The sequence below is a fragment of the Natrix helvetica genome, assembly GCF_964273705.1.
Source record: "Natrix helvetica genome assembly, chromosome: 15".
Lineage (NCBI taxonomy): Eukaryota > Metazoa > Chordata > Lepidosauria > Squamata > Natricidae > Natrix > Natrix helvetica.
In genome coordinates, this window is record NC_138565.1 from 11,328,042 (window position 1) to 11,340,427 (window position 12,386).

Genomic DNA, 12,386 nt, shown 5'->3' on the forward strand with positions numbered 1-12,386 from the left:
AGTTCTGACTGGATGCTGGGGAATGGAAGGATTTATATTCCTTGCAGAAAGCTGGTCATTTGCATTCTTTTGTAAATTCAGTATTCAGTATAAATATTTCTTCATTTCTAGACATGTATGATCAGTTTAAAATAAATAAATATTTATAGATATGAGTTGCTGGAAAAATTATAACCAAATATTAGATATAATTTATAAATAGTATGCAGTGCCCTCCCGGGGAAGGTCTCCCACATTTGCTGACATTCTAGAAACTTGGTTTTATTTCAGTGAGATTTTGGCCGGATGGGTTGAATTGCTTGTGTTTTCTTATTGCCTGTGATACCTTTCATTCCATCATCCCCAAACTGATTGGAAGCTCAGCTATTTTTTTTAAAAAAAAACCTTGCCCTCATGGCCAGTTTCTCTACCTTCAAAGGCATTCTTGATGAAAATGTGACATAGCTGTGAGAATGTATGAGAATATATGGCCAGTCTGGTCTAGTGGTGAAGGCACCAGGCAGAAACCAGGAGACAGTGAGTTCTGGTCCCACTTTAGGCATGAAAGTCAGCTGGGTACAGCTGGGTACATAACATTCAGTTTTTATACCCTTTACTAGATTATGGCTTTATGTGCAGAATCCTGGGCATTTACAATCTCCTCTTTGAGAGTTCTTCAATACTAACTACTCACCAAGTGGCTATTCCCAGAATCGTTAGAGGACTGAGTGTTACTCAAGCTTCCATCTGTGTGGGCAACGTCTCCTTAAGCAGCTCTTGCAGTGATTTTCTGTGTGACTCTCCAGACTTTGGAGGTGAATTTCTCAACTCTGCAGGGCGCCCTTGGCTCCCTGAAATCCATTCTCCCAGGTCTCCACTTGCAAGGCTGCGTAAACTGTGAAAGCGATAAACGACTGAGGCAATGGCCTCTGTTAACCGGTTGCCCTGGGACTGCAAAGAGGAGAGACGAGAGCTTCTGCAGGCTCCAGGTGGTTGATGGCTGAATTAAATGGTTCTTGGAAGGGCTGGATTACTGAACTGAACTGAACTGACGCGCTTGCAAACCACAATCTTGACATGTATTATAAATATTATGTCAACACACAAAGTAAGTTGTTTTTTCTTTCCCAGCTCTTGTAACTCTAAAATATTTGTTTCTGCCCAATTATCTTCTAAAGAAGAACTTCATCCAGATAAAGACATTCAGAAATATTTATTATATTTGCAGGAAAGCCAAAGACAGGCTTAAAGCGTCAGTTCTTAGCATTAAAAAATGTTTATTTGGATTTCGTGCAATGGAAATCTGTTCCTTGCGCCTTCTGCCTTGCAGAATGAATGTTACAGGTCTTAGAAGGGCCTTTAACACTCTGCGAGGGGTAAAAGACACAGAGGCAGGAGGACAGGGCCTCCTTCAGCATTTCTTCACCCTTCTCCTTTCTCCTCATCCTACAATAAAAACCTGGTGTTTGACTTTGCTGCTTTCTGGGTTTTCTTTTTTGTCCCTTACCATTTCTTTGATCTTTTACACATGCTTTTCCTGAGTTCTTTCTTGTTTTTTACATGATGAAAGAGACTTTTTAAATTGTTCTTGACACTGGTTGCAATTTTTGAGCCTTAGCTTTCCTGACGTCATCCTTACAGATTCAGGGTATTTGCTGGTATTCTCTTTTGTGTCCCTCTTTCCATCTTTTATACTTGAGTTTTCCTTTTGTCTCTCATTTGATCAGTGTTCCTTATACAATCCTGCTGGTTTCATCTGGGGACTCGTTTTTCTTCTCAGTACCATCGTGTTAGACTGAGCTTTTATAATCACACTTTTCAGAGTTTCCCAAGTGTTTTGAGTTGCTTGTCCCTTTAAGACTTCCATCCATGGAATCTTTCTTAAAGTACTTCTAAGTTTGTTGAAGTCAGCTGTCTTAAAGTCTAAGACACATTTGACTTTGATTGATTGCTTGTGCTGCATTATGTTGAATTCTAGTATCATGTGGTCATGTTCTCCAAAGTTCTTGCATCATCAACTCCTTCTATCCTTTCATCTCTATTACTAAGAATTTAGTATAACTGATTGCCAGGTCCAACATCTTAGGGTTGGTGCCGTGCTGGCATCCTGTCACTAAAGGGCTGGAAAGGGGAAGCAGCAATAAACCTGTATGCATTCTTGTGTGGGGATTAGGGAGGGGGATGACAGCTGAAGACAAGGAGATCATCATGGGACCAGCTCATGGTGTCGTCAAGGCCATTTACCTGGAGTGTGGAAAGTTATCAGCCAAAGCACCTCAGAGTTCCCAAAACATCCAGGCGGCACTGCATTGGCTGAATTTGGACTGGCCAAGAGTGGAACCCCCTTGGTCCTCTGCCTTAACTTAGGAAACCTGAATTCAAACACCCAGGTAGAAGGCTATACATGTTCCACTTGAACAGAACACAGGACACGGAGATGGATGGACACACACGGAGCTCTTCTTGCTAAGATTTTTTTTCTATCCAGTGGGATCTGCTTTCCTGCTACTGACTTTCATTCTGGCATGATTCGCCTCCAAGGGCTTCCCATAAGGGATCTTCAGGGAACTGAAGTGGCACAGTGATTCGATTGCAGTAATGCAGGCTCCTTCTGCTGACTGCCGGTTGACTGCAATTTGGCAGTTTGAATCTCACCAGGCTCAAGGTTGACTCAGCCTTCCATCTTTTCCAAGGTCGGTAAAATGAGGACCCAGATTGTTGGGGACAAGAGGCTGACTCTGTAAACCTTTTAGGGAGGGCTGTAAAGCACTGTGAAGCGGTATATAAGTCTAAATGCCATTGCTATCTGAAGGGAGTCCACCTCTAAGGGTCCACCTCTAAGGTTTGTCAACTCAGTCTTTTCTCCTGGACTTTAATTTGTGTAAAAGCGGACTGAATGAATGAAGGTATAAAAAAGGTTTTTATTCCCACTGCAATGGCCAGGAATTGTGTTCCTTTCCCTTCCCAGATGTGGCTGAGAGTGTGAAGCAGCCCTACCCACAGCAGTGAGGCTGTCCTTTGACCAGTCGCAGCTCCCATTATTGGAAAGCTGAAAATGGGAGAGCAATTTACAGACAAGGGCCGAGTGTGGAAGACTATTCAAACTCTTGACAACTGAAAATGCAACAAAGTTCAATCATTGAAAATTAACAAATCTTTCTTGAGAAATACAGAACAAAAAAGGAGGCAGAAGGACCTGTGCATGAAAGACAAATGAAAGAAGTTGTACATGAAATAACTGAGAAGAAAATGTTCACCTGTGAGAATGTCAGAGCAGCGTTCACCACGAACAACGCAAGCACAAAAGTCCTCTTGAGGTGCGAACAGCCACGAGGAACCCGGTGGTCCCAGTTGCATTTGACTCTCCTCATCCTAATAAAGCAAGTAGCAAAACCTGATCATTATAGAATGGGTGTCAAACTCAAAGCCTGGAGGCTGGATCCAGCTCGCAGGGTGCTTAGATCTGGCCCACGGGGCTGCCCTGGAAACAGCAGAGGACCAGCCTGCGGTGACTCTGCGGTCAGCTAAAATGGAGCTGGGGGGGCCACGGGCAGCCCTCCTGATCTCCGTTTTCACTGGCAGAGAGTTGCAGGAAGCCGTCGCAGCCAACAACAGAGCTTGGGAGCCCATTTTCACTGGCAGAGTGCTACTACTTCAATCTTGAAGCCTGAGAAGGGTCCTTCTCAACATGTTTATTGGAAATATTGAGCTGAGAAGCAGAGTGAAGGCATCACTGATTGCTTCCAGCCGAACACGAGTCACTGGCAGGGGTAATTAATTTAGCCAGATATTCAAAATATCCCTGCAGTAAAGCACCTCTGGGTATTTGGGAATAAATTTCTGATATTCAAGCAATAATCTTGCACACAGTTGATGCATGAAGAGGAAACGATTTCTAAGAAAGCTGAAATACAGGAAGCCCAGTTTTCCTGCTATAAGGAACCTGGAAGGCAGCCCCCCCCCAATGTCCAGTTTCAATGGACCAAGCAGCATTTGGCATGGTCAACAGTTCAGGGCAATTCTTCCTTTTCCTTCTAGGAAAGACTGAAATAAGATTTCACTGAAGTGCTACTTATTTTTTATTGATTATGAGCCACGGTGGCTACTTCTGCTGCCTGCCACCTGCCTGAAATTTGGCAGGTGAAATCTCACCAGGCTCAAGGTTGACTCAGCCTTCCATCCTTCTGAGGTGGGTAAAATGAGGACCCAGATTTTTGGAGGCAAGAAGCTGACTCTGTAAACTGCTTAGAGAGGGCTGTAAAAGCACTGTAAAGCGGTATATAAATACTGCATTTTTCAGAGTATAAGACGCTCCGAAGTATAAGACGCACCTAGCTTTTGGGGAGGAAAACAAGGAAAAAATATCTGCCTCTGCCTCCAGCAATTTTTCTCCTTGCAACAAACAGCAAACAGTACAGACAATATACACTGTTTGTAGTGTTATATTTCAGACTATACTTGTACAGATACTGTTAAAATTGATGTGCTTTCTGGAAGTATAGTTATTCTCTGCTATTTAAAAGAACAGCACTTTTTAAAACAATAGCACCGGGCCTCTTCAGATCAAGCATTTATTTTAAAAAGCATTTATTTTAAAAAGCTTCTTGGTTAAGTTGTCTAGAATAATAATAAAGCAGTCTTTAAAAAATAAGTCTAATAATTTGAACATTCTATAGGTATTTATAGTTCTTGACTTACCTCCTTGCAGCAAACAGCCTGATTAGCACAAGAAAAAAAATCTGCCTCTGCCTCCCAGCAATTTGCCTCCTGGAGCAAACAGCAAGTTTCAATTTCTCCCAATCATCAGCTGTTTCAGGCTGCAGGGATTGCTATAATCTATTAAAGCCTCCGCAAAGCCCCCATTTGCTGCAAAGAGGTAAATTGCTGGGAGGCAGAGACCAAAGGGTTGGGGCCAGTGGGTGGGTGGGGCTACATTCAGTGTATAAGACGCACCCATATTTTCACCCTCTTTTAGGGGGGGGGAAGGTGCGTCTTATACTCTGAAAAATATGACGCTATTGCTGTTCTAACTGGCTTTCCTTTGTCTGGTTATAATTTTATGTTAGTGCTATTAGTCACCCCAAAGATGATTTGTAACAGGAAATGGGACAGAAATGTTAATACATAAAAACATGGTGATCTGCCTTGGGAAGTACCCTCCCCCCCCTGGAATCAGCAGCCTCCCCCCCTTCCAGAAAGTGGTAAAGAGCTGGCTTTTCCCCCAGATGTGGGGAAAGGGTGAATATGGGGGTTGGAGAAGAGCTGCGTTGCAATAGGAGGGCTGCTGGTGAAGTAGCTTTTTTCTGTTTTGGGTTTTACTGTTTTTGTATGCTATTGCTTTAACCTCTGGTTGTAAGATGTCTAGAGTTCGCATTTTAGGATGGATAGGTCATGTAAATACTGTAAATCAATGTTTTAAAAAAGTATGACACGTAATGCAATGAGCAAAGCTACGTGGCCTTCTGCAAAGTGCCCCTCCTTAAAGGGTTCCCGAAGGCTTTCTGGTTTTTCTTTGAAGACGTTTCGCTTCTCATTCAAGAAGCTTCTTGGGCTCTGACTGGATGGTGGGCAATGGAAGGATTTATATACTCCTTGCAGACAGCTGGTCATTTTCATCCTTTTAGAGGGTCGTTAAAGTCACCTAGAGGTTTTTCTGTGTCCTCACGGTCACCTGAATGGTGCGAATTGGTGTGAATTCCTTCTTGGAACCACTAAAAGGATGTAAAAAAAGCACTTTTGGGACAACCATGACCTGATTGTCCCAAAAGTTCCCCGAAGATTTCGGCCAGCAGCTTTCACAAGTGCACAAACACCTAGGTTCACCTGGGTCAAAACAACTGGGGAAAGTCAAGATGCTTCCGGAGGATGTCTTTTCAATGCTCCATGCAGCCCTAGCGGTCAATGTAAATAGAGTAAAATAATAGTCTCAACCAAGATTAAAACGTACTTTTTTGGTGATGCTAATGGATCTCTGATTCTTCACACTTGACATGCCCTTCCACTCCACTCTGGGGCATCTAATGGGATGCTCTTCTGGTCAATGTAAACTGTACTGGCTGACCAGTGGACATAGCATTGGCTTGACAAACCATTTACTCTCCATTTGTTAAGTACTTTAACACGTCTAGCTCCCAAATCCTTTCCAGAGATACTTAACTAAAACTGAATTGGCTGTGCTGAACATTATCGGCTTACTTTTGTATAAATATACTCTTTAAAAGGAGCCCAGCTCAGCATGCTCCTGTACATCGACCTCCTCTGTTCTGCAGACCAAAATCGAGGATTTACTCCTGTCTGCTCCTCTCCCGGCCTCCCGCCGCCACTTCTGGCTGCCAAGAGACTGAACTTCCTAAAACTCTGCTCATCTTTGGCTGCTGCCACCAGCAGCAAAAAGACGCCACACATTCCAAATTGTGCAAATTCGGTCTGTGGTCCGGACTGGCTGCCAGCGAAGAACCTAGGGCGATGTGACCCAGACCCACCTCCTCCTCGGCCAGCCGTAGGGAGGAGTTTTGCCTGCGTCTGTCCTGGAGAAGCTCTTGAGGCAGGGAAAGCAATACCCCTCCATCGGCCTTTCTTCTCCCAGGAGGCCTGACCAGTGGTGGGCGATCCCGGTGGAGCTTTGCCCATTTAAAGGAGCAGCCTCCGAGTCCTGCTGAAGCTCCTCTACTGAAGGGGTTCAGAACGACATTCTGAAAATGGGCCAATTCATATTCTGTCCCCTCCCTCCCACCCGGCCACTGCAGATCTCAGGCAGCACTTTCTCCCCCCCCCTCCCGAGGTTCACCTAGCAAGGCTGGCCAGGGGGTGGGCACAGAAAAGGCATGGGGTAGGAGGGGATTCTCAGAAAAGCCATTGCCCCCTCCCATAAATACTTTGAAGGAATCCCAAAGGTGCTTTTTCAGGAGGCAACTAGTCTTCCTTGTTTTTTCTTCGGAGACATTTCACTTCTCATCCAAGAAGCTTCTTTAGCTCTGACTGGATACTGGGAAGTGAAAGGATTGATCCTCCTTGCAGACAGCTGGTTATTTGCCTCCTTTTGGAGGGTCATTGAGGCTACTGGGAGGTTTATCTGTGCCCTCAATGGTGCTCCTGAATCCTGTAGGCTGCACTTTTTCTTCTGGAAATCCATCCCTACTCCCACACTGTTCCAAGGTCTTCATCCCAAATTGTATAGCTAATTGTAGCTAATACCTAATTGCTATAGCTATGCAATTTGGGATGAACACCCTTGGAACAGTGTGGGAGTAGGAATGGATTTCCAAAGAAAAGAAAAGAAATTGCAGACTACGGGAACATTTTGTGCAGACCTAACACGGTTGCTGGTTTTTTTACTGGAGAATATAAAACTCTTACTTAGTTAATTACAACTTATAGTTAAGACCCAATTCGATAGCTTTAAAAATGGCTATTTAAGTTGGGACCTGAATGCTCCTACTTGGTGAAACAGGGACGCCCGAGAGGCGTGGAGCCCACTTGTGCACTTGTCGCCGCATAAGCACCAACTCAACCGTCCGGCGCAGCCCTGAAACCGCGTGCAACTGCGAGTCCTGGGTTCGAGTGCTGCTCCGCCGCACAGCTGAGCTCTCAGCCAACCTGCCCCGCAGGGGCGCTGTGGCCGTGAACGCCGCCTGGGTCGTGAGGCGCAAAGGGGGGCTATGTACCTCTCGCCCGCCGGGCGCTTTGGGGCCCTTTCCTCAGCCTGAGCAGCAGACCGCCGCAGAGGGTGTGGGGGGGGGGATGCCAGCCAGCCCCGCTCAGCCAGATGGAGGCGCTGACTCGCCGCTCAGCCGGAGCCTCCAGAGTCCAGCCGGTTACGTAACCGCTCCCCCGCCGCCGCCTCAGAGCGTCCTGCGCCGGGCCAGGCGGCGCCCTGCCAGCCAGCGGGGAGGGGCCCTTTCGACGCCCTCCCGGAGCCCCTTCCCACCCCGTTTCCTTTGCGCGTTGGCCCGGGCGAGGGAGCTTACCTCGGAGAGGGCGTCCTGCCAGCCGCCTCAGCCACATTCAGCCCCGGGCTTGTCCGCGGCTGCCCGTCTGTCTGCGGAGGCCGGGAGCGGCGGCGGGAGGAGGAGGAGGAGGAGGAAGCCCAGACGCCTCGCCCCCTCGTCCCGTCCCCCCCCCCCCGCGCCTCTCCTCCGACTTCAAAGGCGGCCGCGGGGCGTCCCGCCAGGAGGAGCGACTTTGTTACAGCCGCTGCCAGGCTCCGAGCCGGCGGGGAGACGGCAGAGGCCCCCATTTCCTCCAGCGCTGCCCCGCCAGCTGCGTCTCCGGCCAAGGCCGAGTTAGGAGAGAAGAAAAACCGCTGTCGCCCCGCCGGCACCTGCAGCGGCTTCGGAACGGAGCGCTTCTTCCCCGCTGCCCGCCTGGGCCGTCCGGGCAGTAACCGTGCTCCGGTGCTGCCCATCCCTGTCCGGGGATCGAGCGTCGCTACCCCTCGGCAAGCAGGAGGCCCTCTGCATCTTCGGAGCCCCCGGCTGCCCTCAGTGCCGGGGCCGAGGCCAAGAGATCATTACGAGATCACCCACTAGGGCTCCAAGCTCCCTCTTGAGCCAGGTTTCACCTCAGCTGTACTTGTCTCTGTGGTTTTTCCTGCCCAGGTGTAAAACTTTGATTTTCTCCACATTATATTTCCTTTTGTAGGATAGGGCGCATTGTTCAAGTCTCAAGATCTTTTTGGATTGTGAGCTTGTCTTCTGGAGATATTGAAGGGTACCAGGCCTAAGATGGAACTGCTTATTTTCCTCTATGAAAGGCTACTCGTTGTGTATGGTTTGTCAGCCAGTTACAAATCCATCTGGTGATGGTGCTGTCTATTCCATTTTTTTCTAGCTTATCAAGAAGTATGTTGTGGTTTACTTTGTCCAATGCCTTACTGAAGTCCACAGCATTTCGCTGGTCTAAAGGACGTCAGGGAAGAGAAGCATCCAGGCCCGCCTCATCATTGGGGCTTGGTGGGAGGTGTTCTTTTTGCGTGAGAGGGAATGGGGTGCGAGGTGCGTTGCTGGCCTGCCACCTCCCACCCCACCCCCAATGTAACAGCTGCCTGGCTTCTTCCCTTCCTCAATGTCTCTTTAGCGGGGGGGGGGGGGGAGAGAAGTGAGACACGCGTCCTAGCGTGGAATGGGACTGTTCTCCTGCCCTTCGCCCTCCTATTTCGCCCCCAGGGTTTATATAAAGGATTAATAAATCCTTTGCAACCCCCCACCCCAAAATGCTGGGGAATAGCTAATAAATCCTAAAACAGTAGCCTTGTCTGACTCATTTCAAGAACTGATAGTCCCAGGGGCCTAATCAGAAAGAGTAACAAAATATTGAATAATTACCATCTTGTAAAGCAATTATTAGACACAGGAACTAGTAAAATTTCCCAAGTTCATTTCTTTTTAACAGAGATAAACCCTTTTTCCCTTCCAAACAAAGCTAAACTAAGAAAATTATTCCATCAATAGATATAGCATTTGAAGGGAATACTAAAAAATAAAAAGTAATAATTTAATTGTTAAGTATCTGTAAAAACACATGCTAACAATCACTTGCATTCTTCCTGCAATAAGATCTAAATCCTTTATATGCCACCCCTATCTCCTCCAGGAATCAGCAGTAACTATGCTCTATCTCAAATACCAGAGCAATCCTCACACCTTTTGTGCTGTTAATAAGGGGACCAAATAGGCAATTAAGCAAACAGAAGAGAAAGGATAACAAAACAAAACAAACACTGCCAGGAAGGATGTAAATCTAAGTTAGGATATATGCCTGAGTTTTACAATGTAGTTAGATTACATGACTAGAGTAATTTAGAATAATTAGGATACCAATTTGAGGGAGCCTGAATGTATTTTCAAAATGTGCATTTAGAGTTTTACGTGCTCATGGGGCTATTTAGAAAGAAAATACTCACTGATTTTCTCACTCGATACATGCTGGCAAAAGGCACATATGCCATTGTTAATCAGGTTGCTCCAGCCTGTCTCTGTTATGCACAAAACAGGCATTTGAGATTTTAAAGTAAGCACTGCCTCAAGGTTATGTTAAGGGACTTCCCAACCTTGAGAAATCTTTCTTGACTCAAGAAAAGGGAAATGGCAACACCCCACAGCTTAGCAAAAGCTTAAAAGCCTGGCCGCAACTGCTCTTCTGATCAAGGAAGCTAATAAATTGATTTGTGGGCAGCCAATTACTATATTTACCAGTCATGCAATTCGTGGAGTATTAGAAACAAAGAGCAACTAGTGTGCTTGCCCGGGGGAATTAAAGATCTCATATGGGGGATCTGTACAATCTCCAAGCTGGATGCTCGGATCCAGCAGAAAAGGGAAGTTGGTAGCAGCCCGTGGCTTATATCTCCAAGCTGGATGGTCGGATCCAGCAGAAAAGGGAAGAGCAGCTGACAGAGAAGCAAAGCTGTCAGCAATCCGAGATGATCAGAGCCACCCTGACATGACAGCTTATGCAGCATTGGAAATGCGAAGGGGACTGAGCCCCAGATATTCTAAAGCAGAGGAACTCCAGGCAACTGTAGATTTGAAGTGACTAGAATCTAGTCAAAGTGTGTCTTGAAACTCACCTTGAATGGGTGAATGCATTGCCGCTGGCACTTTGGTCTGTGCATGCACTCCATGAAAGGGAATTAGGTTATCTCCTTTTGAAATGATGTTTGGGAGACCCCCAGTTATAAGTGCTAGCTTGAAAAATCACGTAGGGGACCTAGATCAAATAGGGACCTTGTGGGTGAATCAAATGGTGGGAGAATTAAATAAGCAAATACAAGGAATCCAGCAAAAAATGTGTTTCTCTTACCCCACCATTTCTGATGTCTTCTAGTCATAATATTCAGGTGGGAGACAGAGTTTGGGTAAAACACTGGAAAGGGAAGAATTTGAAACCCAGGTGGGAGAGCCCATATACAGTGGTCATGCATTCTCCACTTGCAGTAAGAGCGTTGGAATCCAGGTTTTGGATTTACTGGACTCGAGTTAAGCCAGGTTCTGATGAGTATTGGGAGGCAGACCAGGACGAAGCCCGACCTCTAGTGGTACGCTTGAAGAAGCGCCCCCTATAACTGTCCTACCGGCAATGGGCAAGCTACATATGGGGGAAAAGAGGCCTTACTGGAGTCACCCCTGGAAGCTGACTCCTCTACGTATGGCTGAAGATTTGGAGGAGGAAGGCAACATTCCATTTATTAGATATAAGATGTGTTAGAAAGTCTGGGCACCTGTCAGGGCATGGAAAATCAAGTATTCATAGCCATAACTGCACTATCGCTTTAGTGAGTGTGCTTGCCTGATTTTGATTGGTTGCATTGGATATTCATTCTTCGGGAATCGCCCCCTCCTGAGAAAGACAGGTCTGAGGCTAAAATCATTGACTGTGACAAAGGGCAGTACGAATCTTCTGATGACACTTATGTTTGAGGAACCGTGGGAGTGGGTCCTCTGTAGCACAGTAGAAGTCTTGGGATTGTGGGCAATATATTTAGCAAATAAGACTTGGCTTTGTAGATCGGCCAAAACTGATATTGCCCTTCCTCAAATTATATATAACCCCCACCTTCTCCCTGACGTGGTGATTCTGTAGGTTAAAAGAATTGTGTTTGGAGCGTAAGGGACAATTATGAACTTTTTGTGGCTTTGGCTGTTATTGGCAAAGGGCCTACTAAGTATTCTGCCCCATACATCCCTACGACCCATCCGCTCGCACAGAGAGGGACTTCTCCAGGTGCCGTCTACCAGACAGTGCCATGGGGCGGCGCCTAGGAGCAGAGCCTTCTCTGTGGCGGGCCCAGCCCTGTGGAATGACCTCCCCCCGGATATTAGGACTACTACTGACCTCCGCTCCTTCCGTGTCAAGCTCAAGACCCACCTTTTCCAAATAGCTGGCCTGGCTCGACCATAACTTAGTAACGCTCCTGATGGGTTTTTAATTTGGTAATTTTATTAGGGGATTTTAAATTGTGTTTTTTAACTGTCTTTCACTTAAGTCCATCCTCCTCCATGCACATATGTATATGTCTCTGTTTTTGTATATATGTTTGTCTTATGTGTATTTTTATCTGCTTGATTGTACGCCGCCCCGAGTCCTTCGGGAGAGGGGTGCGGCTAATCAAATAAAATTATTATTATTATTATTATTATTAAGTGATAACATCCTGAATAGTAGTTCCCAATGTTGTGAGAATGCCCGAGTAACCCCCCTTGCCCTCGAGGGAAGATCCAAGGAGGTTGAGAATCCCAAAGAACAGGGCAGAATCAGGTCACAGGGTGTGAAACAGGTCTGCTCCCACATCTGACAATCCCTGTAAGAAATGTGGTAGAACAAAGGGAGAACGAGCCCCTGCAACAATCGAGAAAAGGGAACTATATGCTAAGACTACTGGAGTTGGGTCAAAGCCTAATTAATCAGTC

The 12,386-nt window shown here is 46.4% G+C and overlaps 1 protein-coding gene across 8 annotated transcripts in view; it reads right to left on the bottom strand.

Annotated features, from left to right (window-relative positions):
- Positions 1–8,582, bottom strand: part of ADAMTSL2 (ADAMTS like 2) — a 104,850-nt gene extending 96,268 nt beyond the window's left edge. For all 8 annotated transcript variants that reach the window (XM_081967472.1, XM_081967470.1, XM_081967471.1 and 5 more), the window contains exons 1-2: positions 7,947–8,582; positions 3,237–3,351 (exon numbers count right to left, since the gene is read on the bottom strand). In XM_081967472.1, the coding sequence (XP_081823598.1) occupies positions 3,237–3,351; positions 7,947–8,383 (552 nt within the window). In that variant the 5' untranslated portion in view covers positions 8,384–8,582. The remainder of the gene's footprint in view (positions 1–3,236; positions 3,352–7,946) is intronic.
- Between the last annotated feature and the right edge of the window lie 3,804 nt (positions 8,583–12,386).